Genomic DNA, 25,566 nt, shown 5'->3' on the forward strand with positions numbered 1-25,566 from the left:
ACATATTGAGTCACATAAGAGTTGTTTCATTTTTGGACTGAAAAAATGTTTTTAGTAAATAACATATACAAACTATATATTATATTATTTTTTATATTTTTATCCGAAAATATAATCAATTTGTGGACCTAGGGGGTGAGGCCACCCCTAGTCCCCTTTTAGGTTTGTCACCATGTACGCAACCATCTTATCTAAAAGCCTAAACTATCACGTGGGAGGCGACTTCATGCATATTAGGCCAATTGAAAACCTGTAAATTAGTAACGTGGGATATTTTAATACCACATCTAGCATGAAAATCAGATAAAAAACGACACGTGAGATTGATGAAATGGGGGATACGATTAACGAAATGCACAAGAAACATGAATTTTTAAATCTGATCAAAACTTGACTCTGATATTATGTTGAAAATTCCAACTAATAAGCTTAATTTATCAGAGTATGATAGGAACTATATTTTAAATCTTAACTTATCGCGTCTCATTTAATGTATAGATGATGTGCATAAATGTCGTGATGGTCTAGAGTTCTTTTTTTATATCGAATTGCTTCTCACATTGGGATTTCTTTCTGTCTATGTTTTGAATCTATATTTTGTGTACTTTTGCCGTTTGCCATATGGAAAAAAGAGTAAGATTTGACCAAATGTTTCTATATTCGGACTGGTCGAAGAACTGGCTTAGCCTCCGGCTTTTGGGTCAGCCAACTCAACCGATACGACCGCCAAGTCAATAAATTGAACATTTAACAAACAAAATGTGTAACCTATGTTAAGTATGCTTATTTATTCAGTTAGATAGGAATGACCACTAAGCTGATTGGATAAATCTCTCTTCTACCTCAAAGAGATCATGGGGTAAATCTTCCTGTGCCTCACTCCTTAAATTTTTTACACATAAGTCTGAGCCATAGTCAAAGATCCGGTCAAATCGGTGACGGGTCCACCGGGGTGACTGGTTTCACCGGATTTGATCGGTTCTTGACCATCCAGGCCATTGACAAAACCGGACTAGACCACGGTCTAGTTCCTAGTCCATTCAATTAAACCGACTAGTTCGGTTCGGATTTGACTACACTAGATTTAACTAAAGCTGGGTGAAAGCATTACTACGGATGCCAATTCAGTCATAAACCTTTTAATTTGATCAATTTAGTTTTAAATTTAATAATTTGCCAATTTAGTCTTTTCGATCAATTTTGACCAGAAACCACTAACGTGGACACTGGTCGTCTTTCATGGCACAGCCGGCACTGACGTAGATGATAGTCGTCCTACGTGGCACGGATGCAGATGTGCCATGGTCATGGGCCGGAGGTACACAAAGAAAGATGTGTATGGTCAAGTGTGGCCGCAGCAAGTTCAATTGTATGCTTGTCAATAGTGCTGACTTTCATGTACATGTCTCTTGACCTTTCTTTTAACTTTTTATTTTTCCAATATAGGATACCGTGTCTATTTTATGTGCCGATTATGATTCCACCTCACTGCATTCTGATTCGAATGATTTGAAGTGCCGGTTAGGCAAGCGCAGTGGTTGGTTTCACTGTTTAGGAACTAACCTGTGGCTATGAACTTGAGTTGAGCCGGCTGTCTTAAGCAATTGTACTGTAAATCGAAATGTTTCACTTTGGAACTGATCTTGGAACTTTCACGGTTTGATTCGTTCAAGTTGGTTTTCAAGGTGAACTGGTTCAGTAGCCTACAGGAGAAATGGGTGCCTTCGTATGTGCAAGAAAAGGAAATCAACAAAGAGTAAGCTAACTTGTTCATAGCTTATTATACCATTTAGAAGCAGATACAAGAAAATGCATAATTATGTGGTCAAATGCTCCACTTTCATATTTCTCATTTTGTTAGTTCAGTGTAAATGAGGTATAGTTGATTCAACCCGAAAAATTTACTCGACTTGCCTACCGTTCCACCCTATTTGACGAACCCATCCCTATCCGAATTTGATTTGATGAGAAGTTGGCTACCATAAACTTGAATTGACTAGGTTTCAAATTGATCAATCTTAGGATGGACATTGTTATTGCAAATTTACACCCGATCCGAATTTGAAGAAAGTTGAGCCTCAACGAGGCTGGGTTTACTGTGACCGATAAGGAGGTGACGCGATTCCAGATATAGTAATTTCAATCATGTAATAAAACTTACATAGGATGGAACCGAAAGAAAAGGTCAAATCATTTGAGTAAATTATAATAAGATTTCGTATCTTAATTCCAAACAGATCTCAAGCTTAAAGAATGAAGGCACTGACCCATTACATGAAGTCGCATCAACATGTATCTTATATCCGGTCATTCAAATGCAGCCTATATTTTCAATTTTGATTATTACTATTAGCCAAAGAAAAGATAAAAAGAAAATAAAAGAAACAATTTATACAAAAAAAATATATTCCATCGTTAGCATTCTATGTTTAACTCATGAAATGTATCACACTGGGCCGTTGGACAATGAAGAGATCCTTCATGAGATGGAAACATCTTCAACTACACAAATGGTGGTGCCTCATGCAAATGGCTCGGAGACACTAAGATCATGACTCATAGTTATCGGATTTTCTTTCCATATATGAGTTCATTCCACTTCTATCTCATTAACTCAATCTTGCGACCATAATAAGCATTGAGAGTGAGCTTTCATCACAGAACATTTTCCCGCCTTTACTCTCGAAAATGGATGTTTTCTTTGAGCCCCTGGAAGGAAGTCCTTTCTGCATTCAAATTGGTTTCCATGATACAGTCCTGGAGATCAAAGTGAAGATCGAAAAACACCAAGGAATCCCCGTCTATAGACAAACTTTGGTTTTCAACGATGAGACCCTTGATGATGAGCTCGATGTCGAGGGCTGCAACATCCACGATCACTCCCGCATTAGGCTCGTTGTCGAGCCAGAGCCACTGCCGTTCACTAAAATTGAATTATGCATAGGAATGCTGCCATCCAATATGCGGCTCCCCATAGAAGTTAATGTGAACGACCCTGTGAAACGCTTGAGAGAGGTTGTCCGGTCCCTGGAAGATGTCCCTCTTGAGCGGGTGACGCTGTATGCAAATGGAACTGAACTTGAAGATGATTGCCGGATATGTGACTATGAGCTTCCCGACAATTCCAGTGTTGATGTGCGGATCAAGCCTCTGAAGTTCATGGTGATGGTGTTGCCATGGAAAGCCAACCTTAAAGTTGCGGTGGAAGTGGAACAGTGGGACAAAGTAAAGGTTCTGAGGAAAGAGCTTGAGAAGCTGCAGCCGAGCCTGAAGTTCGATCTTCCATCGGAGGGGTATTTTTGCATACATAACCAGAGTGGGATGGATGAAGATGAGTCGTTCAAATGGCACGGCGTCGAGATGGGCGATACTATTGAGGTTTTCAGGGGGACGATTTCACGATGAGGCCTTGTTTTCTCATCCAATTAGCTGTTTCACTGGGAGATCTAGGGCATGATGACAATAAAGTTCTTAGTGTGAGTACAGGTTATAGGTCGAGTGACATGCAATCCCCTTTTACCTTTTATGTTGGCATTATCAGGTTTTCTAGATTCCATTGTTCTTTCTCCCTTTTCCGTCTTTGTCGTCATTATCTCTCTCTTCTTATGTAAGTGTCGTTAGGAACACCATTATATCTTGGGCCATGATATTCTTATCTCATTTCAATTCTGTCAGTAATGATAAATGCATGGTGAAGCACATCCGCGGGTCAAGTCAATAAATTTGTGTTGAGAAATGGTGGAATTAAATCGTTTTTGGATTTGGATTTCCTAGTTTGTACACGCGTTGCCTCCTTCAGTACGTGCCCTGATTGACAAGTTTTCAGTCGATCTATCCTTTTGGCCAAACTATTGCACCAGCCAAAGAAGCTTCAGTTGTAAAAGTCACCCAAATGCAACATCTAGTCTGTGATTATCTACCGTATGAGCAATCTCGCGGAAAAGCTCTGACGCAAGAAAGATTGTTGCTATCTCCCATGTTATCTTCTCCGTAAAATTGGACAATCGTGTCCCAGGAGGCACTTCTTTCTTGCAGAAGATGATCAATCCAACCTGAATTGCTATGATTCTTAGAAATGATTGACTACGTTCTTTCCTTCTGCAAAATCTGGTCGGTGCTACTACTCTATATGCTCCTCCATGACCATCTATCCTAGAAAGCAAGCCATACCAAATCAACTGGCCGGGAATCAGTTTAAACATAGATCGATCCAGATCCAAGGGAATTGCTGTTTAACATAACTGTTCTCGATTTTAGTCACGGCAAGAATGCTATAAGTACTGTGAAACTTGGTTAATCTTGACTACAAGAACCATCTTCAGCAACGAAGTCTTTGATATTCCCAATGAATTCCAGTCATGCGTATATTGTCACCAATTTATAAAAAACTCTAGGTGAATCCATCCGTAGAATTATATTACTAGACCAAAGGCAGAATGTCTCTGAGGAATACACATGATGTAGATGTTCACTAGCAGTAGGATTACACTTGATGCATAGTGAGAGCTGCAAGCGATGTAATCAAATTCATTGCACATTGACTGGCTCGAGATCCGCCTGAATTGTTCATTAGCAACATTTATATCGAAATCACCGTTCACTTGCAACTGATGCTAGCATACACTGGATTAGTTCACAAGCTTTTGCTTCTCTCCAGTGCATTGCGCGGCTTAGTAGGATGATCTCTCTCGATCCCTGCGTGAGAGAGCAAGGCCCACAAGTGAGTTACAAACTCACCTCCTCTAGTCAAATGCTCTGCATGCGCTTTCACATCGTCTGAAGGGGCCACATACAACACCAGTTCCACCCAAAAGTCGGCCAGAATCCTCCAAATCATGTCCTCGCGTTCTATATCATTCACGAGCTGAATCCCGAGCCGAGCACCCCTGTTGATAACAGTTTCTTCATGCGCAGAACTACCTCTGCCCTTCCTCTCCATCTCCCTAACCCGGTCCTCCGTTTTGTTGCATCTCCCAAAGAACTCCCTGGCTTCGACAATCGCCTGATCGAACACGGACTCTGCAACGCAAGGGTGATCTGGCAGTAGCCGTGGAGCGAAAGCAACCAAGTAAGCCAAATACTTGGACAAGCTAGTTGCCACTAGGAAATTCCTCCTCGTTCCGGGCGAGTTTGATCTTACCGGCTGTTGGTGCTCACAGAAGCTAGTGGCGATGTGCCACACCATTATGACCTGAGTCTCTGTCTCAAGCTGACATGCCCATGACAGTTTCCCGAACACTTTTTTCACTCTCAGTGAGGCCTGTCCATTCTCCAATTTAGTACCGTAATTCAACTTCAAAGCATCAAACACCGCTTGCTTCACATCTTCAGGCAATTTAATCGGCGAGCTCTGTCTCTGGCCATCCCTAGTTTGATCGATGTAGACCGCCATCAACTTGTTGTTCAATAACCTGCAAGGCTTATAAGAGTACGACTTGAGGAATGAATACTGACGAAGCTTTTGCTCCCAAGGCTTCAGCAACTGGACCCAACATATCGCTCTGATCATCCTCTCAATCCACACATTTCCTTGCCATGATTTCTTCTGCACATACTTGCAGATCCATATAACTTTAGCCCATTCCGAGAACCATATGAAGAAGAACTGCATGAGCTCCACTATGATGAACAAGATTATCATCACCCTGGTCATAAGTATGTCGATTACCAACCCATTCGGCAAAGTGGCCGGTTTATTAATATCGCAGTGTTTCCTGTAATTCTTCAAGATTGATGTTGTGTACCAAATGCCGAGAGTGACATACACGAACTCCGCCAATTTGAGCAGCAACCGGCCGGGCTGGAATATGATACTGTACTTGGTGTACAAGAAATCGAAAAGGAACGTGAGCTCAACCTCGACAACTCGAAACGCTCGCTTGTAACCGTCTTCTTGCGAGAGCAATCCATCCCGAATCAACTTCCATGTATTATCGTGAGCCTTTTGGGGCAATGAGTAGCCAGCATATCTCAAACGGAGGAGCTTGAAAAGTGCAAAAGAGAGGCACGTGTCTTTGAGCTTGTCGTGGGGGTCTCCTCCTTGGCTTAAGAGCCTCCCTTCACACTTCCACACCTGAGTGAAGAGTGGAGCTTGCATATAAGTTTATGGCCAAGTTAAACTGTTTAAGTACGGGGTCCAGCACATGTCAAGAGTTTAGATCCCGGTATTTTCCTCTCAAAATCATCGCTCGTGATAGGTTCACAACAACAGGGTCACACAAAATAGGAGCCTTGTCCATTTCATAAATAAGTAAGTCGAGTGGTACGCATGTAAGGGGTCTGCTTACACTAGAAGAGGAGCGTGAATCGTGATCCCACATCCCTTAAATGTGTGGTTATAATATGCCTTATATGCATGTAGCGTCTCTCAATCTAATAGCATACGCTTTTGCGTTGAACTTACTAACATGCCAAATGAAATTAAATCACTTAGGTTACGTTTGGTGCCTCCTCAAGATAGGATAAAATGAGATATAGGATAGATATAGCCCAAATAAAATTATCTTATGGGGAAGGTGGGATAAAGGTGAATAGGATTTATAATATTCATAATATTAAAGTTATTTTTCTTGAATAACAAAATTATTAAATTAATAAAATTAAAATGAGATTTGAATATAAATAATATTTGAATTTTACTATAAAAAATTCAAAATAACAAAAAAATAACATTAATTTCGTTTTTACTTATTCTTATTTTTATTCATATATTCAAATTTCTTTCTATCTTATGATATAAATTTCATATATAAAAAAATACATTTAGTATTTATATTTGTTACATTTTAGGTATATTAGTGTAGTTTACTATTTAATAAAATTTTATTAGAGAACGATGGAAGGTGAAAAAAGAAATAAAAAAGAAAAGAATTAAAAAGAGAGAAAATAATAAAAAAATAAGCAAATAAAAATGAAGTAGGTAAGATTGTGGTGAGAGATTTTTATTATCTTCGTTTGTGCAGTTTTTAGGTTTATTTATATTGATATGATGTTCATAGTGAATAATAAATATGGTAAGATGTGAAAATATCCGGTTTTATCAGTGCAATTCACTAAACAATAAATAGGATATAGCAAATTCCTTGGATTTCGTACCATATCTTATCTAGTCTTATCCTAGCTAGAAATCCAGAGGACCAAACGCAGCCTAAGTGTAATTGAACGAAGCATGCGAAGATAAAGAACCCAAAAGTAATACGAGTCAAGAGTGATAAGGAATTGATAGAAAAAAATCCTTTGCGATCTATTTGTGTTTACTGCCTCAGTAATCCCAACCATAGATTCATGTGAAAGACGTTGGTTTTGAAATCTATCACTCAGCACAATAATGAAATTCGCCGCGACACTATGCATGCCAGATGATCTTCCTCCGATATTAATATATTTCAACTTGTAAACATCGCATGGTGTCTGATCTTAGTCTATCTTATGGTATCACATCATTAATCATGCATATTGCTATCATTTCTGTCGTACTTTGTCACAACTAATCGAAATGATTTTGTTTTTCTTTTGCGTCTTAGAAGAAGATGCTTATTAAATCGAAGTTTAGAGAATTTAAAACAAAAAATCGAACGATGAAAGATATACCTTCTCAACAGTGATTAATTCATCTTCTTTTTCCAATGGCATCCGGTAATGCGGTGCCGGTGGCAGCCCTGCTGCCGGCGCCGGCTCCTTCTTCCCTAGACACCACTTGATAAATCGCATAAGAACAAGGTTCTTCGCCCATCTCTCCTCTTCGCCCCTCACCACATATCTATACCCTCTCATGCTAACCGGATCAACTTCACCACGTGAAACACCCCCATTTTCGTGCTCCCTGCTCATGTAATCAGCAACTACTTTGGTGCTCCTCTCCAAAGACTGCCGGCTTGCCGCCATCAAGGCCCGAGACCTCTCGTCACACTTCAAGGCCCAGATGAAGAAGAGGCAAGCGAACAGGATAATCTTGTTGGATATGTCGTTGTTGTGCAAGCCTATCAACAAGCCCAACCAGATCGATTTGATCCCGAGCTGCCAATTATAGCTCTTCCACTTCTCGGTGTCCTCCAGACTGTATGCGGAGAGAGAATCTGCGCTCCCGAGGGCGATCATCAGGAACATTGCCCAGATGGGGAATAGTGGGTTGTGGAACGGAATACTGTACATGAGGCCTAGAGCGTAGGCGAGTACGTAGGACGAGAGAGTGTAGGCCGCGAAAATGACGAGCCGGAACTTGTCGCTGTTGCAACGGCGTCGGCATGAGCCGAAGATGACGAGGAAGAGGAGCAAGAAGGCGGTGGAGATGACCAGGAGCTCGATCTGCAAGAGCATCTGGAAGGGACTTGGCGGGGGCTTCATTTTGCCCCTCCTGGCCTTGCAGTTTGCGGTCGTCGCCGTCGTTTGCTTCGTTTCGATCAAATTCCTCATGTTTGCTACTGAATAGTTCGCTGGTTATTCAGCCTCCAATTGAAAAAAGAAACGATAGAACTTCCGAGAGAGAGAGACAAAGACAGACAGACAGACAGACAGACAGTTTGGGGACTAAATCTTAGTTCTTATAGAGCAGGGAGTTCGGGAACTATAATGAGAATGTCAATTTTTTCTTTTAATGATACTGGGCATTTGAATTTATCTCGAATAATCTTTACAATCGCATATATTAAATTATTCGATCCAATTGCATCAAGTAAGGTCCGATATCGCAAGGTTACTCCATTGGAAGATGCTATAACTTGAATGTATAATGTCCTGCCTCTAAACCAAGTACTTATTCAAATAGCTAAAAGTGGAGGTATTATCACTAAGGGGAGAATATTAAAATTAGATAGTCTATGAGGATTTAAAGTGCTCTCGTAGAAACAAAAGGATAATAAAATGGCGATCCCTGAACTTTTCTTTAATATTTAATATAATCTCATAATTTTATTGTTGTTCAATCTTGGTCTTGAACTTTCAAAGATGAAAAATCAATTTAATCCTTTCGTGAAAACTTATAAAAACATTAACTGACGTGGCAATAATGTATTTTTCATGCTAGCATCCACGTGACTTACATGTGGCTTCCACATGCATAATATATATATATAGTGATATAATCAAAAGTGATTTTCTTATTTAAAACTTGGGTTTCAATCCCTTCACCTGTGACTGTGAAAGGTCGTAATGAGTTAAAAAAACTGGTGTTCCTATAAAACATCCTTGCTTTTAGTCAAGGATATAAGACAAAACGTGATTGTTTAAACCTTCTTTTGTGAGGAGCTTAATTCTTACTCGAACTAACCATACATATATATTTATATAATGATTCTGGCCCAAAAAGAAAGGGAAAAAAGATTTGCTGACTTGAGAAAACAACGTGACAACACACACCATTATTTAGCCCAATAAAGACTAACATGGCAGTCCATGTAGAAAAAGACGTGAGGTGACGATTCATTTAACGAAAAGGCTAGAAAAGAGAGAAAGCAAAAACAAAACAAAACACACACACACACAAAAGGCCGCTTTACAAAGAGAGAAAGCAAAAAGTAAAACCTCCGTACTTCTTTATTTTCTCCCTTGTCGGAACAGAGAATATATGCAGCCTTTTGCTTTAGTTCGCTTTCTATAAGTAGGCAACGCTAAGATTATACTTATTCTACTGTTGGGTTAACACGGCAAGAAAACCCTAAATGGATATATTTATGATAAATTTATTTTTTTTTAATTTTCATTAAATTTAATTAATATCACGAAAAATTACAAACCGATACACTTATCAATTATCACGTGCCATCCGATTCAGTAAAATGATGGTAAAATTTAACGGAAACTAATAAAGGGCAAATTTGTTACAGGTGTACCAATTTGAAATTTTTTGTAGTCAAAAAATTAGTTTGAAGTAAATTTATCATAGGTGTACTAGTTTGGAGTTTTCCGAGATGGCAACCCTATATTGTTTGAATATGCTTCGAAGTTGAGCCTGAAGGGGAAAAATCTGAATTTCGAAAATAGATAAAATAAAAATAAAAGGGGCACGCAATATTTTTTTTTTGGGGGATATTAAGTCAGCAAAGGAAAGAGAAGAACTTTTACACTTATATTCCTATTTTGGTGTTGGACTCCGTGCTTGAGAAGGACTCGTACGAGGAATATCCTTTGATTTAAGAAAAAAAGGAATCCACAAAAAAAACCAAGAATTAAAAAAAATTAAAAAAAATATACCCCCCCCCCCCCCCCCCCCCCCCCCCCCCCTCCCCCCCCCCCGCCCCCGCCCCCCCCCCCCCCCCCCCCCCCCCCCCCCCCCCCCCCCCCCCCCCCCCCCCCCCCCCCCCCCCCCCCCCCCCCCCGGGGGGGGGGGGGGGGGGGGGGGGGGGGGGGGGGGGGGGGGGGGGGGGGGGGGGGGGGGGGGGGGGGGGGGGGGGGGGGGGGGGGTTGGGGGGGGGGGGGGGGGGGGGGGGGGAAAAAAAAAAAAAAAAAAAAAAAAAAAAAAAAAAAAAAAAAAAAAAAAAAAAAAAAAAAAAAAAAAAAAAAAAAAAAAAAAAAAAAAAAAAAAAAAAAAAAAAAAAAAAAAAAAAAAAAAAAAAAAAAAAAAAAAAAAAAAAAAAAAAAAAAAAAAAAAAAAAAAAAAAAAAAAAAAAAAAAAAAAAAAAAAAAAAAAAAAAAAAAAAAAAAAAAAAAAAAAAAAAAAAAAAAAAAAAAAAAAAAAATTATAAAAAAAAAAAAAAAAAAAAAAAAAAAAAAAAAAAAAAAAAAAAAAAAAAAAAAAAAAAAAAAAAAAAAAAAAAAAAAAAAAAAAAAAAAAAAAAAAAAAAAAAAAAAAAAAAAAAAAAAAAAAAAAAAAAAAAAAAAAAAAAAAAAAAAAACAAAAAAAAAAAAAATTTTTTTGTAACTCAATAAAAAAAAAAAAAAAAAAAAAAAAAAAAAAAAAAAAAAAAAAAAAAAGACCAGGATATTTTACATGTATATAAGTGTCTCCTCTTCGTTGGAGTCCAATGGTTGTCGCAGCGAGGCCGTTCATGTACAGAGAAAGAGAAAACCCCCGTTGTGACCGAGTGCTTAGTGTATTTTTCTTTGTGAAATTACATCATTAATTTTAGTGTTGAAGCCGATTAAATCTTGTAGTAAGATTTGTTAATTCCTTTGCGAGATTAATCCACCGGAAGAGCAACAAAGAATTTCCCTATAAATCAAGCAATATAACGGAAATTATAACCACACTCGAATTACTCAAACACTCTTAGTAATTTTTAGCCTCAATTACATTGAATAACTCATACAGTGTTTAGCCTCACAATTACGACCGAAATTATACTTCACGTTCTGTCTATTTTATTGTTCGAGCGCTTGCTTATGCAAAACTTAGATTGTTCTATATATTGGTATAAATGTGAATTTTTGTAAGAGAAATAAAATTCAGAAGATTATAACAAAATAATATTCACATCAATCATATTTGCGCTAAAGTCTGCATGAACTTATATTTGAAGTGAATCCGAACCCCTTCATGCATATTTGTCCTCCGATTAAAAGAATAAATGAGACATAAGATTTCATCATCTATTGAATCATGATATAAGTACATGAAATACTCCGAGCATGTAAAATAATATGAATTTGTAAGAAACATGAAAGCATAAAAATAGCTTTCCTCAATCTATTGATATCTTCATTTTGTACTATCGTCGTAGCGTTGAAAATGCTAGCAAGTTAATTGTCTAAAATCTTCTTAATAGTAAAATCGTTTCTGCTCCGCTCTATCTATAGAGAATTAGAATTGATTTCCTTCAAGATCAAATTGATTTCCTTTAAGATCATCTTCCAATTCCATATATTTAAGTTTACTTTTTTTTATTTATGGAAATTCTCCCTTTTTCTTGTTGTTAACTATTTTATGTCTATCTTTTCGTTTTAACAATAGTTGATGGATATCTTCTCATTCGTGACAATGCATCACAAAGAGAGTTGTTGTATATCTTGCAAATTTTGCAATATTCAATTTGTATCTTGCAAATAAAAATATACTATGATTTTTTTAATGATGTGTTCTTTTTTATTTAGTAAAAATTATTTTATTTGTTTTGTAATATTCATTATTTGTAAGAGAGGACCTATGATTCTTTAGCGATCCACTTTTTTTTTATTGATAGTCTAATGTCATTTATTTATCAAATAGAGGGTATCATATTACATAAATTTTTCATTGATCCTCTAACATCATATAATTATGAAATATGCACTATCATGTCATAGAGTACTTTTAAAGTAATTGCTTTCTTCAATAAATCTTTGTGTTAATTAGAAATTTACTTATAGATTTTTAATCTTCATTTGTACGTAAAATATGTGTTATCATCTTACTTAGATCATGTTAACATCATTTGTTTGTTAAATATGGACCATCCTATCATGTAATATTTTATCGATATATTAATATCAGTTTTTTCGAATTCGGCATAATGGTTTGTCAATTGTGTTTCCATAACGTTGTTTGACTTACTTTGTTCTTATCAATTGTCAAGTGGTATAGATGATACAAAATACTGAGGTTTGTTCTCATCAACTAAGAGCAGTTGATAATTACAGAATTAATCATATTTATTTGCTTGTTAAATATGCACAACCGTGTAATATAACCCTCTAAAATTGTATTATTCACGTTCTATAGACTTTTTGTAATAATGAATAACTTTTTTCTATTAATTTGCAATTAGTTGTTTTTATTTTTTAATATTTAATTGTTTGTAAAGCATGTAATATTATTTTTCTTACATGATGATGGATAATTCTTTTAGCCCTCTAATTCTATTTATTTGTCAAATATAGACTATCATGTCGTAAAAGATATTTCTATGCTGTTCAACTCTTGATAAGTTTCATTAAGCACAAATATGATTAATATTTATATCATTGATATGTTAAATATGGGATAGCAGGACATATAATCTTTTTTTATCTGATTATTTACCCATAATGGGTATCCATCGAGCTTTTAGCATGCATTTGAACATAATATAGACAACTAAATATTCTAAGGACAGAATAATCGCTATCATTCTGACGACACTTGACATCACAATCTATGGAGATTTTTTTTACTAGGTAACTCGTCATACAAAGCGCATTTGGTAGAAATCTCAGTTATACCAACACTAAAGAGCATTTTATGAGCATATTCCAATAATATTTTGATCATCAACTCTGCACTTGTTGAGGTTTAATAGCACTAGTACGGTGTTTCACTATGCTTTCTTCTATGCAAAAAATCATTAAAAAGCTCCAAACAAAACTCAATGTCAATGTCGCTTTGCACATGCTTGATCTTTGTTTATTTATTATTTTCATTTGTTCCGGGGGAAGTGAATGATTCTGAAAATATTTTCCTAAAAATAATCGTTTGTATAACTTATATAAATGAAAGAACAAAAAATATTTTCACCGTTCACGAAAATTATTAGACATAAATTATTGACGGTAACGAAAATAATTTTTAATTGATTAATTGTTCTTAACGTTGCAAAGGATGATTTTTAGGCTTCGTATCAAGAAACGCACACATCTAGACACGTCATTTCAAAATTGATGTTCATGTCCAAGCAAGCACTTAATAGAACTGAAATTAATACACAAGAAAAATATAGGGAGGTGTTAACTTGAATTACTTGAAAAGAGAAAATTGCAAATAGTAATTAGTAAAACAAATATATAATCTCTTTTTGTGTTTGACAAGGGAGTTTCCACACACTCGTGCGACGCGTGAGTGTTCTTCAATGGGCGGAGGGCGACACCTGTAGGCCACGAAAATGGCGCGCCCAGGATCACCATAATCAGAAACCGAAACACGATAATGGAGAAATTGTCGGTTCGCGTACCTGGTTTGGAATCCATCGGACTTGACGCGGAATTGGCGGCGGTTTACAAACACGAACTCAAGATCTTCTCCCCTATACCCTTCGTTAGAACACTGGCCTAATGAGATTGCCACTCACGAGAAGAAAGTTCTCTCTAGATCCGTATGTGAGTCAAATTGTGCATCATCAGGTTAGGGGAGGGACTTGAGCGCTATTTATAGAGTCTTCGACCACGGGCCCTCTCATTACGGGCCGGGCCATACTCGGCCCACACCCAACCCCATATTAGATCGATTAAGAATCCATATATCTTACCTTTATTAGACCAAACTAATTCAGTTAATTTCAATTAATGAAGCCCACATTAGGAAATTCTTACATTCTCCCACTTGGGCGATATTAATTGAAACAGAACTGTGTGCGCACCCTTATATTGGTCTAGAGATTATTCTTAATAGTCAATCCGATCCCATAAAGTCTCGAACACCGAATCATGGTGGTAACTGCATGTACTCACGCAGAGCCTTCCATGGTCACGAGTGCTTTCAACTTTACTGATATGGATTCAATATGGTAGTGTGTCAAATGGACAATACCTCAAAATGAGTGATACTTCATGTGTTATCCATTTTGTTAGTCCAAATTCTCTCTCCTTAAGTGTCACAAAACCTAGTGTGTCACCAGAGAATATCCTTTATGGTTCCAACGAACCTGCATATGTCTTACCTTGATAATTAACTATACTTTATGTGTAACAAGACATATCCTTAAGGCTAATACCAAGAATGCCCCATAGCCTGTACTCAAGGTTTACACAATGCCTCGAGATTTTCATCAAATATGTGTACTCAACTTGATAAATCTACATTCACAAATACCTCATTGAATCCAAAAGAGTTGATACATATTCAAATATTACAAAATGTAACAAAATCAGATACAAACTTCATAAGAGCAACATAAAACTAAACAGCTCACACTAATTAACAGTATCCCATGATACTCCTAAGCCCATGTTCATGACATGTCAATCAAATACACAAGGGCGAAGGCCTTTAGTTAGCGGATCTGCAATCATATCATCTGTTGAAATGTGCTCTACTGCAATGTCACCATTCTGAACTTTTTCCTTTATAGTCAAGTACTTGACCTCCATATGCTTAGACCCCTTGAGACCTCTATTGTTGTTAACAAACAACACTGCAGAGTTATTGTCACAATACAGCTGTATGGGCCTATCCACAAAATCAAATACGGTCAACTCCTTAATGAGGTTCCGGAGCCAAATTGCCTGAGTAGCGGCCGAAAAGCATGCTACAAACTCCGCTTGCATGGTAGAGGATGTCATTGATTTCTGTTTCTCACTTTTCCATGATACTCGCACCTCCCGCTAACTTAAAGATGTAACCTGTTGTCGACTTCTTTTCATCCTGACAGCCAGCAAAGTCTGAATCCGAATACCCAACTAGCTGTAAGTCCTGAACATGTTTGTAAATCAGCATATAATCTTTTGTCCTCTTTAAGTACCTCAAAACCTTCTTGGCAGCAACCCAATGATCGTGTCCTGGATTTGACTGATATCTGCCTAGAAGTCCTGTTGCAAAAGCAATATCTGGTCTAGTACATACTTGAGCATACATAATACTCCCAAGTGCATTAACATAAGGTACATTCTTCATTTGGGCTTTCTCAAAATCTGAATGAGGACATTGTGACAGACTCAACTTATCACCCTTACTGACAGGAGCAATTCCTGGCTTGCATTGTTGCATGTTGAATCTTTCTAAGATACGATCAACATATGCCTTCTGAGATAAGCCCAATAGTCGGCGAGAACGATTCCTATGAATCTCAATGCCAAGGACAAAAGACGCCTCACCAAGGTCTTTCATATCAAAGTTCTTTGATAACATCCGCTTTGTCTCATGCAGTAAACCAAGGTCACTGCTTGCAAGCAGAATATCATTAACATAGAGTATAAGGAAAATGAATTTCCTCCCACTGACCTTGCAGTATATACACTGATCTACTCTGTTCTCAACAAAACCAAATGAAGCGACAATACTATGAAACTTCAAGTACCATTGTCTAGAAGCTTGCTTGAGACCATAAATAGACTTTTTCAGTCTACATACAAGCGTACCTGAATCATCTGCCGCAAAACCTTCAGATTGCATCATATAGCTTCTTCATTAAGGTCTCCATTGAGAAAGGCAGTTTTAACATCCATCTGGTGTAACTCCATATCGAAATGAGCTACCAATGCCATGATCACTCTGAAAGAATCTTTCGAAGAGACTGGAGAAAAAGTTGCTTCATAGTCTACTCCTTCTCTCTGAGTGAAACCCTTGGCTACCAGTCTGGCTTTAAACTTCTCAATCTTTCCTTTGGAGTCCCTTTTAGTCTTATACACCCATTTGCAGCCAATGGGTCTATGACCTTCAGGTAATTCAACAAGTTCCCAAACTCCATTATGCTTCATAGACTGCATTTCATCTCTCATTGCATCCAACCACAGTTCCGACTGAGGACAAGAAACAGCTTCCGTATAAGTCACTGGATCAGCTACAGAACCAATATCGTAGTCTTGCTCTCCTATATAGACTAAATAGTCTGGTGGTATAGCTGATCGTCTCTCCCTAATGGATCTCCTTACTGGAGCAACAATAGCCTCATCCCGCACCTGAGAGCCTTGAGGAACTTCATTAGGAGCTGCCTCGACAACAGGGTCCTGAGCCTCAACAAGTTCAGTCTGTGGTGTGAGAGTCTCCACAATTATCTGTATGGGAGGAGATAAAGATACAACATTGCCCACCGTACTATTATCCTCGATAGTCTGTGAGCAGCTACTTTCTTCGGTCACATCAAACTCCAGAAACTTGGCTGTCTGTGATTCCACAATTCTTGTGCATCTATTGGGATTATAGAACCGATATCCCTTCGAATGATCAGGGCAAGATACAAAGTAACACCGAGTGGTTCTGGAGTCCAACTTACTTAATGTTGGATTGTATAACTTCACTTCTGCAGGACATCCCAAAACCTTAAGATGGTTTAAGCTAGGCTTACGTCCAGTCCATAACTCAAAAGGAGTCAATGGAACAGCTTTAATAAGTACACGATTCAAAATGTACAAAGCTGTTTTCAAAGCTTCACCCCACAGAAAACCAGGTAAATTTGTCCTACTAATCATACTCCTCACCATTTCCATAAGGGTGCGATTGCGCCTTTCGGCTACACCATTTTGCTCAGGACTCCCAGGCATAGTGAACTGAGCCACTATCCCAGAATCCTCTAAGTATTTGGCAAATGGCCCCTTAAACTGTCCGGCATCGCCATGCTTGCCATAATACTCTTCACCTCGGTCAGATCTAACAACCTTTGTGACCTTTCCCAACTGTTTCTCAACTTCAGTCCGAAAAATCTTGAACTTGTCAAGAGACTCAGACTTTTCTTTAATCAAGTACAGATAGCCATATCGAGAATAGTCATCAATAAATGTAATAAAATAAAAATTTCTACACAAGGTTGCCGTATAGGGTCCACTTATATCGGTGTGAATGACCTCCAACAGGTCAGAACTTCGGACTGCAGTTTTCTTCCTTATCTTGGTCATTTTACCTCTACAACAGTCTACGCATGTCTCTAAGTCATCTTTAAGAGCAGGCAGGATGTTAGTCTTTATCAGCCTTTCTACTCTATCTTTAGAGATATGACCAAGCCGTTTATGCCACAATGCATAAGACTGTTCCTTAAGTAGTGATCTCTTAGAAACAACCTTTTCAGCCGTATAAGCGACGTATATGTCATTGGGAGACAAACACAATCTGTACAATCCATTGGACATATAACAGCACCCAACCTTATTTGAATTAAGAAACAAAGAAATAACATTGTTCTTGATTTCAAAAGAGTAGCCATACATGTCCAAACACGATACGGAAACTAAGTTCCATCTAAAAGAAGGTACATAAAAAGTGTCTTTCAACATTAATCTAAAACCAGAGTCTAGAATCAAGATTACATCTCCCACAAACACAACATCAGCTTTCTCGTTATTTCCCACAGTGAGTTTTGACTCATCCTGATTTGGCTTCCTCCGGTTTATGAATCCCTGTATGGTAAACGCAACATGATTAGTTGCACCGCTATCGAGCCACCAAGAACTGGATGGTGCTTCTGATAAGTTGGATTCACAAACAAGTGCCAAAGAATCATTACCTGTAGGCTCACGTTTGGACAACCAAGTTTTAAACTTTCCACAGTCCTTCTTTATGTGACCTTTCTTCTTACAAAAGAAGCAGTGGCCACCATTCCTTTTGAAGGATGTTTTCTTTGGACCCATATTGTCAGATTGACCGGTAGTGTCATGAGTACCTTTATGAGTACGATTTCTGAACTTCTTATCCTTCCTTTTGTGGGAACTAGAAACATATAAGGCTAGATGCCCTTTTTCCTTCTTAAGTTTCTCTTCCTCTGCCACCACCCTTGCTATCAAGTCATTCACTGACCAAGTCTCATCTTGGGAATTGTAATTTGTCTTTATAATCCTAAAATTAGGTGGAAGGGTGTTCAGGGCTTGATGCACAATACAGGCATCAGGAATGGAAACATTAAGAGCTTGAAGCTTCGTCTTTAGGTCTACCATCCTAAGGACATAATCTCTAACCCCAGCAGTACCATCATACTTCATATTGAAGAGCTTTTGAAGAAGTGTACCAACCTCAGCATTAGATGAAATGCGGTTTCTAGCCTCTAAGGCTGTCATCATTTCCTTAGCAGTACAGTCAGCTGGCAAACCACTTTTTAAGTGTTCTTGAATGGATTTCTTCATCGTCAATAAGCAAATCCGATTGCTCTTTTCCCAGGCAGCATAGTCTGTTTTCTCAGCTTCAGTACTGGTGGCCATGATATCTGCCGGCTTATCCTTTGTAAGAGCAATGTGAACATCCGCCAGCTCCATTCCAAATAGAAAATCCTCTTTCCATTTCTTAAAGTTCAAACCAGTAAGGACCTCAATGAAAATGGAATTGCCGTTTACGGAAAAGGTGACTGGAAAACAAACAAACAATACAATCAGCATCATGTGAGTACTTATACAGAGAGTTACATATATCATCACATAATCACCTTTGGACAGAAAATATGACATGCAGTTGTACACTCTCCACATGACAGCGGCCATGAGAACTTATTCTAATCTTTCGTGAAATCACCACCTTTGGGTGTATGAACCACTAAGATCAGTCATTTCTCAAGCACATGCTATACATGTACCCCTCCATGAACTAATACAAGATCACCTCCTTTGGGAGTATAATCACGTAATAGATTAGGAGACATCCCACCACAATATGAGACCGATATTTCTCAAACCCAGTCAAGTATACCACTTTGGCGGTCACAACCCAACTGAATCCTTGAAAATCTCTCATACTAGGGATATGAGCTTTATGTATCACATTTACTATATGCATGTAATGCTAGACGTAAAGACAGGGGCGTATGTCTCTGAAATTACATGCCATGCTAATTATATTGTTCCATTCATTGATAGACAATGAATTACACCCTACACAGTCCTTATGTGGTGATATACATGTGAGCTACCATATGTATTTCCGAAACCATAGAGAAATACAAGAAAATACGCAAAAATACCCTAAAAATACGCGTATATAGGGTTTTATACGTATTTTCACATCTTTAAAAGCTTCAAACATGCAAAATAAATACACCACAATGTAGAGCATCTCGATACGAGCGCGTCGGTACCAAGATTGTCCAAAACGGACATCGAACGCGCCCGCACGCAACGCCGGAAGGAGCGGCGCGTGCGCTCGTGTTCAGCCGGTCAAACCGGTCTGAACAGACGGTCCGACCGGTTGACCGGTCCAACCGGTCAACGGTCCGACCGGTTGACCGGTCCAACCGGTCAACGGTCAACGAACCGGTCCAACTCGGTTGACCGGTCGGGTCGAAAACTAGGGTCGGGTCAGTATCCGGGTCGGGCCAGGATCCGGGCCGGGGTCAACGGCCGGGTCGGGACAGGATCCGGGTCGGGTCAACGGTCGGGTCGGGACCCGGGTCAAGCCGGATCCGCGCCTCGCTGACGTCATGCTGACGTCAGCATACGGTTACCGGCGGAAAGACGCGCCGAATGGGCACGGCCGCGCGTGACGGCGCATCCAGCCTCCTCCGGCGACGTGCCGCCCACCATTTTTTTTGGTCTCGACGAGTAGATTCTAAATATGTAATAAAATTTAACTTTCATCCGACAAAAAATTTCGAAACTGGGCAAAAACCTCTCGGACAAAACGAAAACGGTCCTAATCCGCATGTTTCAGTTCTAATCTATGGCAGGCTCTGATACCACATGTAGGCCACGAAAATGGTGCGCCCAGGATCACCATAATCAGAAACCGAAACACGATAATGGAGAAATTGTCGGTTCGCGTACCTAGTTTGGAATCCATCGGACTTGATGCGGAATTGGCGGCGGTTTACAAACACGAACTCAAGATCTTCTCCCCTATACCCTTCGTTAGAACACTGGCCTAATGAGATTGCCACTCACGAAAAGAAAGTTCTCTCTAGATCCGTATGTGAGTCAAATTGTACATCATCAGGTTAGGGGAGGAACTTGAGCGCTATTTATAGAGTCTTCGACCACGGGCCCTCTCATACGGGCCGGGCCATACTCGGCCCACACCAGCCAGTCCCATATTAGACTGATTAAGAATCCATATATCTTACCTTTATTAGACCAAACTAATTCAGTTAATTTCAATTAATGAAGCCCACATTAGGAAATTCTTACAACACCGCCCAAAATGAAGAAAGCAAGCCATATCAAATCAAGTGGCCTAGGAATCAGTTTAAACAGAGATCCATCCGGATAGAAGGGAAAAATAGTTTGACATATTTATTCCCAATCTTACTCGCAGCAAAATGTTATAAGTACTGTGAAATTTTGTGACATAATCTTATTTACAAGAACCATCTTCGGCAAAGAAGTTTCTTTGATATTTCAAGGAGTTCTAACATGTGTATTCTGCAATCACTTTTGAATAATCTCTAGGTGAATCCATCCCAGGGATTATTATTACCAAACCAAAAACATGATGTCTCTGAGAAATACATATGATGCAGCTGTTCAGTAGCAGTAGGATTACATTTAATGCATAGTGAGAGTCGCAAGTGATGCAACCAAATACATTGCACAATCAACTGGCGCGAGATCCACATGAATCATGCATAAGCAACCATTTATTATCGCAATCACCGGAAACTTGCAACTGATGCTATCAAACACCGGGATGATCTCTCTCGATCCCTGCGTGAGAGAGCAAAGCCCACAAGTGAGTTACAAACTCGCCTCCTTTAGTCAAATGCTCCGCATGTGCTTTCACATCGTTTGAAGGCGCCACATACAATACCAGTTCCACCCAAAAGTCGGCCAGAATCCTCCAAATCGTTTCCTCGCGTTCTATATCATTCACGAGCTGATACCCAAGCCGAGCACCCCTGTTGATAACAGTCTCTTCACGTGCAGAACTACCTCTGCCCTTCCTCTCCATCTTCGTAACCCTGTCATCCAAGCTGTTGCATCCTTGAAAGAAGTCCCTGGCTTCAATGATTGCCTGATCAAACACACACTCCGCAACGCAATGGTGATCAGGCAATAGCCGTGGAGTAAAAGCAACCAAGTAAGCCAGATACTTGGACAAGCTAGTTGCCACTAGGAAACTACTCCTCGTTGCATCTGAGTCTGATCTTCCTACCGGCAGTTGGTACTCACAGAAGCTCGTGGCGATGTGCCACACCATTATGACCTGAGTCTGCGTCTCAAGCTGACACGCCCACGACAGCTTTTGGGACTCATTGTTCAGTCTCAGTGAGGCCTGTCCATTCTTCAATTTAGTACCGCAATTCGACTTCAGAGCATCAAACACCGCTTGCTTCACTTTTTTGTGCAATCGGATTGGCTTGCTCTTTGTCTGGCCATCCCTAGTTTGATCAATGTAGCCCGCCATAAACGCGTTGTTCAATAAACTGAAAGGTTTATAGAAGTACCCCTCGAGGAATGAGTACTGATGAAGCATTCGCTTCCAAGGCCTCGGCAATGGGACCCCACATATCGTTCTGATCAGTTTCTCAAACCGCACATTCTCTTGCCATGACTTGTTCTGCACATACAGGCAGATCAATATCACTTGAGCCCATTCCGAGAAACTCACTAAGTAGAACTGTATGAGCTTCACAATGATGAATGAGATTATCATCAGGCTGGTCACGAGCATCTCGACACTCAACCCATTTGGCATAGTGGCGAGTCGACAGTTAATGTTAGTTCTCTTGTAATGCTTCAAGAACGATTTCGTATCCCAGATGCCTATGACGACAGACACTAACTCCGTCAATTTTTTCAGCAACCAGACAGGTCGTAATTTGATACTGTACCTGGTGTAGAAAAAATCGAAAAGGAACGTGAGCTCAACCTCGATGACTCGAAAGGCTCGCTTGTAACCGTTGTCTTGTGAGAGCAATATATGGCGAATCAACTTCCATGTATCCTCGTGAGCCTTTTGGGGCAATGAGTAGCCAGCACATCTCAAACGGAGGAGCTTGAAGAGTGCAAAAGAGAGGCATTTGTCTTTGAGCTTGTTGTTGGGGTCTCCTGGAGAGCGTAAGAGCCTCCCTTCACACTCCCACACCTGAGTAAAGAGTTGAGCTTGCATATAAGTTTATGGCCAAGTTAACTGTTCGAATACTTGGTTTTAATGTGTCTTATGATGTCCTGTCTTCCTCTACATAATGATTTAAACCTTTTGGTTGGACATACTAAAGTTCTATTAGCGCACAAGTCATGAGTTCAGAACCCGGCACTTCCTTCTTAAACTTATTACTCATCATGAATTTACTACAACTAGCTCACACAAATTAGGAGGTATGTCCATTTCACAAATAACCGAGTTGGGTCATACACTTGGAAGAGGTCCGCTTACACAGAAGGGGGAGCAGTAATTGTAATCCCACATCGCTTAAGTATGTGATTATAATGGGTCTCATACGAATTTAATCTCCGTCTATCTAATAGCTTAATCTTTTGCGTTGGACTTAGAAAATGCCAAATGAAATCAAATCACCTAAGTATAATGAATGAAGCATGCTGAGATAAAGAACCCAAAAAGTAATATGAATCAATAGTAATTGGGAGTTGACAGAAGGAGATCCTCTACCATCGTTTGTGTTCTTATTCAGTGCTTCAGTAATCCCAACTATAGATTCATGTGAAAGAGGTTACTTTTGAAATCTATCACTCAACCCATCAATAATTGAGATTCGTTGAGATATTTTTTAAAAGGCAGAGGATCTCCACAGAGGATGAAAGTCTTATCTCGATCTGTTGGCTGTTTGTTTGTAAACCAAATAAAATAATGCTTTTTCTTATCCCACATAGGAAAGTTTTGATTGTGTGGACTACTATATTAGTGTGAATGTCTTCCAATTTATTCAATTGAAGACGATGGACTGTGGACTAGATCTCATGATACCCGCGTGAGGGTGCTCTAATTTGGCGTCGCGCAGCACGTTTGTGCGCTTGCGGATGATAATTTGTACTAGTACTCATTTATTTTTTTTAATTTTGAATTTATTATTATAAAATAATGATTTTATCCTATTGAAATAGTATGACTGTTCGCAATAGAATTGCGGTTATTTTTTTATTAAATAATTTCGAAATTTATTATTTTGCCTAACGATTATTAGGCGTTCTTGCAACATTTGGAAGAATTGTGTTCCTTCGGACAAAACTACTTAACTTTTGGAAGGTTACGTCTTTTCGGACATAACTTCTTCATCTTTTGAAAGGTTGTATTTATTCAAAGATTATTTTTTCAGAATTTATAAAATTCGAAAAAAATTCGGAATAATAAATAATAATAATAAATATTTTATTTTATTTTATTATTATTTTAATCCGAATTTTATTTTTTAATATGTCTTTTGAGAAGGCATCTTTTGACAATGCAATTTTTCTCGAAAGGTTGTATTCGGTTCAAAAAGACTGCAGTATATATTCATATTTTTCAGTCTGTTTTCACTCACTTTCGATACTTTTTTCTTAAAACAATACAAACATCTTTTCCTATTATTTCCCTTGAGAGACCCTAGCGAAATACCAGAATTGCTATTTGGTATTCTCATTCGAGACTTTGTTGTATCCTTGAGGAATTTTGCCAGTAACCATTAATAATGTTGTGGGGTAAATAATTCATTAAAGATTGTGCTATCATGCTTCAAAATCTGATTCCATTTACTTCTCGTTCCGATTCACGTGTACATTTTCTCCGCCATGATCTATCGTGTGGTATCATGTCTTGTCTTGATCTCCCCATTTGAAACGCCTCCACTTCCGTGCTCCGCGCTCATATAATCAGCAACCACTTTTGCATTCCTCTCCAAAGAATGCAGGCTCGCCGCCATCATGGCCTGAGCTCTCTCCTCGTACTTCGCGGACAAGATGAGCCCGATGCACACGGTTGCGGTCACCGCGCTGGAACTATTGCGGACATAAAAGACTATCAACACGAGCATCCAAGCCGATTTGGTCCCGAACTGCCACCTATAGCTCTTCCAATGCTCGTTGTCCTCGAGACTGTGCGCAGAGACATCAGCGTCCCCGAGGATGAGCATCAGGAACATTGCCCAGATGGGGAATAATTAAGTCGTTGCGGAATGGAGCATCGTGCATGAAGCCTACAGCATAGGTGAGTAAGTAGGTTGAGACAGTCTCGGCTGCGAAAACGACATGCCGGAACTTGTCGTTGTTGCAGCTACGCCGCAACGAGCTGGAGAGGGTGAGGAAGACGAGCAAGAAGGTGGTGAAGATGACTAGGAACTCCATCATCAAGAGCGTCCCCATGGGAGTTTCCAGGAACTTCATATTGCCCATCGTGAAGCTGCAGTCTTCGATCGTTGCCGGCGCCATCGCCATCTTTGGGGGGTTCGTTTCCATCAAATTCCTCATGTTTGGCACTGATAACTTCGCTGGTTATTCAGCTTCTAATTGGAGAAATAAATGATAAAATTTCTGAGAGAGAGAGAGAGACAGATAGTTTTGGGACTAGATCTTAGTTCCTAGAGAGCAGGGATGCCAGGGACTAAAATGAGAACATCGATTTCTCCTTTTAATAACACGGGCATCTGAATTTGTCTCAGATAATTTTTCCAATTGACTCGGTCCATGTGCATCAAGTAAGGTCGACGGCAAACGTCTCTCATAAATAATATGGGTGATTCGTGAACTTTTCTTCAATGTTTAACGTGATCTCTTGCCTCTCTTTTTTTCACTTGAGGTCTTGAATTTATAAAAATCCAATCACTATGGTCTTTCCGTTAAAACTTGTAACACCGTTAGTTAATGTTGGTAATAATAGATTTTTCATGCCACCATCCACGTGGCTTACATGTGTCTTCCACGCACGTGCGTGTGTCTCGTTATTTTGGCCCAAAAAGAAAGGAGAAAATGATTTGCTGAGTTGAGAAAACGACATGACCGTACACATGAACATTTTAACCAATCTGTCCACATAAAAAAGTAAACAAAAAGAATATTTATGAATAAAAAAAATATTTATGGATGATACTGTACATTGAAAAAAGTTCATGATCCCACGTCGTTGCCTTAAAAGACAAAGCGAACAATATATTAAGATACTTACTCTACATCTAGGGAAAAGTGTCA

At 39.1% G+C, this 25,566-nt stretch overlaps 2 protein-coding genes and 1 pseudogene across 2 annotated transcripts; 1 reads left to right on the forward strand and 2 right to left on the reverse strand.

The window, feature by feature from the left end:
- The first annotated feature begins 2,601 nt into the window (after nucleotides 1-2,601).
- Nucleotides 2,602-3,848, forward strand: LOC130135219 (ubiquitin domain-containing protein 7SL RNA1-like). The gene has a single exon (XM_056303788.1). The coding sequence runs from the start codon at nucleotides 2,689-2,691 to the stop codon at nucleotides 3,403-3,405; it is 717 nt and encodes a 238-aa protein (XP_056159763.1). The 5' UTR covers nucleotides 2,602-2,688; the 3' UTR covers nucleotides 3,406-3,848.
- A 670-nt stretch (nucleotides 3,849-4,518) lies between these two features.
- On the reverse strand, nucleotides 4,519-8,471 carry LOC115677933 (uncharacterized). Its single transcript, XM_030601175.2, has 2 exons — nucleotides 7,591-8,471; nucleotides 4,519-6,073 (listed from the first exon to the last, which is right to left on the reverse strand). Exons 1-2 carry the CDS (start codon nucleotides 8,410-8,412, stop codon nucleotides 4,634-4,636), a joined length of 2,262 nt encoding a protein of 753 aa, XP_030457035.2. The 5' UTR covers nucleotides 8,413-8,471; the 3' UTR covers nucleotides 4,519-4,633.
- Nucleotides 8,472-20,950: 12,479 nt separating this feature from the next.
- On the reverse strand, nucleotides 20,951-24,988 carry LOC115677946 (uncharacterized; annotated as a pseudogene).
- Nucleotides 24,989-25,566: the final 578 nt, after the last annotated feature.

Source organism: Syzygium oleosum, unplaced genomic scaffold (assembly GCF_021117445.2).
Source record: "Syzygium oleosum isolate NSW1041296 unplaced genomic scaffold, Sole_v2.1 Sole_v2.29, whole genome shotgun sequence".
Lineage (NCBI taxonomy): Eukaryota > Viridiplantae > Streptophyta > Magnoliopsida > Myrtales > Myrtaceae > Syzygium > Syzygium oleosum.

Excerpts from the sequence above, each read along its gene's own strand:
- LOC130135219 (XM_056303788.1), top strand. The coding sequence starts at position 2,689 with ATGGATGTTTTCTTTGAGCCCCTGGAAGGAAGTCCTTTCTGCATTCAA.
- LOC115677933 (XM_030601175.2), bottom strand. The coding sequence starts at position 8,412 with ATGAGGAATTTGATCGAAACGAAGCAAACGACGGCGACGACCGCAAAC. Across the intron at positions 6,074-7,590 it reads AATTAATCACTGTTGAGAAG|GTGTGGAAGTGTGAAGGGAG; the intron begins GTATATCTTTCA and ends CTCTTCACTCAG.